The sequence below is a fragment of the Benincasa hispida genome, chromosome 1 (assembly GCF_027475165.1).
Source record: "Benincasa hispida cultivar pf3 chromosome 1, pf3_genome.v1.1, whole genome shotgun sequence".
In the NCBI taxonomy this organism is placed as follows: Eukaryota; Viridiplantae; Streptophyta; class Magnoliopsida; order Cucurbitales; family Cucurbitaceae; genus Benincasa; species Benincasa hispida.
Window position 1 is genome coordinate 3047240 of NC_143478.1, and position 4440 is coordinate 3051679.

General features: G+C 30.9%; 1 protein-coding gene across 2 annotated transcripts; it reads right to left on the minus strand.

Moving 5' to 3' along the window:
- Positions 1–226: 226 nt before the first annotated feature.
- LOC120071915 (phosphatidylinositol N-acetylglucosaminyltransferase subunit P-like) lies at positions 227–2675 on the minus strand. Of its 2 annotated transcripts, XM_039024360.2 has the most exons (6): positions 2439–2502; positions 2237–2303; positions 1804–2006; positions 1647–1719; positions 1424–1542; positions 227–865 (listed from the first exon to the last, which is right to left on the minus strand). In XM_039024360.2, exons 3-6 carry the CDS (start codon positions 1970–1972, stop codon positions 747–749), a joined length of 480 nt encoding a protein of 159 aa, XP_038880288.1. In that variant the 5' UTR covers positions 1973–2006; positions 2237–2303; positions 2439–2502; the 3' UTR covers positions 227–746. The 2 variants fall into 2 exon arrangements, with proteins under 2 accessions (XP_038880288.1, XP_038880271.1); XM_039024343.2 differs by lacking the exon at positions 2237–2303 and having other exon boundaries at positions 2439–2675.
- Positions 2676–4440: the final 1765 nt, after the last annotated feature.

Here is a 4440-nt window from a genome sequence, read left to right on the forward strand (position 1 = left end):
GTCTTTAATCTTGATGGATCTTTCTTACTACTATTGTTTTTCATTAGATCTGTAACTACCCATTCACTACACCAGGAATACTGGTGGGTCATATGGTCCTAAACTACCAGCATTTTCAGGTGATATTCTCTTCTTTCTTCCCTTTCTCTTCATGAACCTGAGCTTTTATTATCGAATTGTTATTCTTGGAATGGTTATGGTAGCATCAAGAGTTCTAAAGTACCTCTTTTCAGGGGAAAAAAAAGAGTTCTAAAGTATCTCAGATAATATGAATTGGTTCACAAAAATATTCTAAGAACTTTGATTCTGATACCAATTTCCTTGCAACATATGCAGTTGAAAGAAAAAGTACATGAAATGCTCGTTTCTTAGATGTCCCAAATCAAAGACGACCGGGGAAACATGCCATCAATGGAAACTTCTGACCTCATAGACTCCGAAAAACTGCACTCTGATGGCGAAACCAGAATTTCAACCTACCACTACAACATTGCTCAATGGATGTTGGAAGATCCCAAACATGAAACATTGGTGAAATCATGTTGTGTGATATTCCGTTATCCCTTCAGATTAAAGGTTCAAGTCAGGAAGTCACAACTGCCATTACTCGCCCCCTTTGCAGTATTCCCTATCGAGGAACTAATATGGACATTGTAGCAATATTTATGTGCAACTCTATTTTTCTTTTTTCTCAGCCACATGCTGTGGGATTTTCTTTCAAGAGTTGCCAATTATGTACCTATTTATCATTTCTTATTATTGAACATAAGCTTGTTGATTCTGTTGATGCCAATATCGGATATCGGTTCAATAGGCTGATCTTGTTCTGAACAAGCAGAGATACATGGCTCTTTACTGAACTCATCTGGAGAAAAGAAAAAAAAAACCTAGATTTCAGAAGGCTTACTAGAGACTAGATAATAATTTTACATAAAAATAACAAAATATGGTGAAAGAATATATGCAAACTTGATTAACTTTGTCTCCTTTGTGTAATTTAAATGTTGAATCTCCTAGTCATCTTTTTATGCATTTGCATCTCAGTTTTGGTTCACCCTCTTGGATGCTCATCCGTGCATTCTTTGGCACCTTTGTGGCGAACGAAATGGACGCAATTTTTAGGATGCTACCTCTTTTTTTGAGAGTTTTATGGATAGGGTCTTCCTACTACTTTCTTTTAGTGTAAAACTCAACATCCGTTTGCTCTTTACAGCTTATCTTTTTTCATTTCCAATTGGATTTCTTTCTTGCAATTCGCCAATAAAGTATTTCAAGATTTTCGAAATTGTTTCTTCTATATATATATTTCAACTTAGATTAACATTAAAGATGTCCCATTAATTCATAAGCATAACTACTAATTTAAACTAAAATTTCAATTCCTTAGAATGAAACCCTTATAAGAAAAGAAAATGAGGGTTACCAAAGATGATGTGGAAGGAAGTTGGGGGTGGAGTTGACAAAAAGTTAAGACCAATGTAGAACAGCAAGGCTAATGCTATAGAAACCATTACAAACACTGGCACCGCCAGAGCCCAGTACCTGCGCACAACAACATCCATTTCCCATCTTATTATTATTCCCTCAACCAAGCAACACAAAACAAGCCTTAGATTTGTAAAAGCATGAATTAAGAGGGTGACTACCTGTTTGGATAGTAATAGATTCCAATTGAATGTAGACAAGAGTCTGGAAGATATGCCCAGATCAAGTATATAACTGATCCATAACATAAAAAAAAATCTTTAAGCTCAGATATTCTAAGACAATAATCAAAGGTAAGGCAAAATGAAAATAATTGACCTGTAGCAACTACAGTTGAGATGGATCCGATAAAGCCATAAACTTCAGAAGGTTTTGGGCCATGGTCTCCCGATAACCCAAACCCAGCAGCTTTCTCATCTGCAGCTCTTCTTCTTTTTGATACACTCAGTATTCTTCTAGGACTACTCACACTACACAGATCTTCCATTATATATCTCTTGGAAAATTACCTTTTTTGGTCCCTGAATTTTAAAAATAGACCTTAGTTACTGAGTGTACTAAAAATTGATGCTGTTTAAGATTTTCTTTCATTTTAAAAAAAATCAATAATAATATTACATTGATTTAGCCGGCCCTAATTCTTTTAAACCCAATTCTCAGATTTTTCAGTCGAAAACAATTAAAAGACGAAGGAGAAGAAGATGGGGATTTTGATGGATCAATATTCCCATTAGAACCACCATTTACAGACCTTGAAGATCGAACTATGGGGGCCCAGAGAGTGGGATCGCCATAAAAGTAAGAACCAGAGACCAATTCTTGAAGACCAATTTGGGGTGAAGAAAACACAAATAGAAAGGTTGCAGCAAATTAAATGAGAAATTGAAAATGTTAAGATTGCAATTGGAACAGAGCAAAGAACAATGAAGTTGAAAAGTGTGGAGAAAATCAACCTAGGTTCTCTCGATCAGTTTTTGACATCCCACGCTTCGATCTCACCCAAAATAATGTTGTTAAAAGGAGGAGGTGAACTGTGAAGAACGAAGGGGAATAAAATAGTGGGTTTGAAACTTGGGATTTCAATTTATTATGAAAAATTGTGCGTTCAGGGTTGAGTTTTTATACTTCAAAAAACAAATCAAAATATTATGAAAAATTGGGTTGCTAAGTAAAGGAATGGAAAGGAAAGCAAAATTGGAGAGATGAGTTAAAGTTATTAGGTTATTGTCTCATACCTCATTCGTGGGTCTAGGGATATTCAAAAAAACTCTATAATAATAAAAAAAATTGATCAACTCAACTTATTTCGTACAATTTGAATTGAATTATCCATTCATTTAGGTTAGGTTGGATTCAAATAAATAAAAATTTTATGGGTTGGGTTGGTTTGGGATCCCATAATATAACCCAAACTAACTCAAATTTATTATTAACTTTTAAAAAAAAATTATTACTTATAACACAATTATTTATACATATATTGATTTTAATTTTTTTGAATAATTTATTTTCAACAACTTTTTTTTACACTTTAGATAGAAAATTTTCACTATATAAATTGAAGTTGAGTTGTTAATCTTAATTCAATATATGAAAATAATGAAATTAGATCTTTATATATTTGTGTTAAGTTGGATTTATAGGGTTAAATCAATCTAATATTATTGTTGAGTATTTTTTAGAAAAAGAAAAAATAGAAAGAAAGAAACATTAATTTTTAGTACACTCATCATGCATGTGAGTAATAAATATGTCCATTCATTTTTCCGTTTTCATTTAACTGTTCTATTAGTGGAAAGGACCTTTTAAACTCATCTTAAAAACTTGAGCACTAAAAGGATCTATTTTCAAAACTCAAGGAATAAACACACCTGTTGCATAAGATTTGAGGACTAAAAAAGTAATTTTTTCTCATCTATGTCCCTTACAATCTTGGATTTCCAAATTAACCCTCTGTTTCTTTCCAAGATTGTTAAGGATTTCAAATTTAAAATTCAAAATGTTTAAAATATCCAAAATAAAAATAAAAATAAAAATAGGATGTATTTGGCAAGAAAGAAATACAAGATGAGAGTGGCAATAGAGAGCGAGGGAGAGAAACCTACTTTGCATTTGAAAGCAATGGATTCAATAAAAACGGAGTTGTATTTCATGTTTTCAGATATGTGTTTGGTAGTAGATTCAGTAACAGGATTTTAATTTAAATAATTTTTAAAATGTGATTGATATTTTATTTATAAATCATAAAATTGTTATAGTTACCCATTAAATATTAGTTGACAATAAACTATTATTAATTTATTTATTAACATATTCTATATAATTTTTTCATATAATTATTATTTTGCCATATTATATGGTTTATAATACATATTTTACTTTTCAAAAAATGAATTAAGTTTATGGTATGTCGTACTGTAGTTCTAAGTGTTTTTATTTTTGTTTAATATAATTTTGTATTTTAAAATTCAAAATTTAATATCTGGATATAATAAAAACATAAAATTGTTGTTTTCAGAATTTGCACTATTTGGATCACAGAATACAAAAACAGTTTTCAGAAACAGAATCTGGATTGTCTTTGCCAAACACATATTTGCTGAAGTTAGATAATCTGAAAACATAAAACAGAATTTGGATCCTCTACCAAAAGTCCTAACTTTTTCTAACAATCCATTTTATTATTAGTATTATTATTATTATGAGCAAAATCACTTTTATTCCCTGAGATTTGGGGTTCATGTCTATTTAGTTCTGAAGTTTTAAAATAAACACGACTAGTAAACTTTTTTGATTAGTTGGCAAAAATAAATTATAAATTATTCAAGACATTTTTCCTACCAAATCCAATATTGTAAAGAAGAGAGTCTAATCTGGTTTTTGTTGGGAATGTCCTAGAACTCGCAGTTCGTGTTAAACATTCTATTTTATTAATAACAATGACTTGTTGATTTT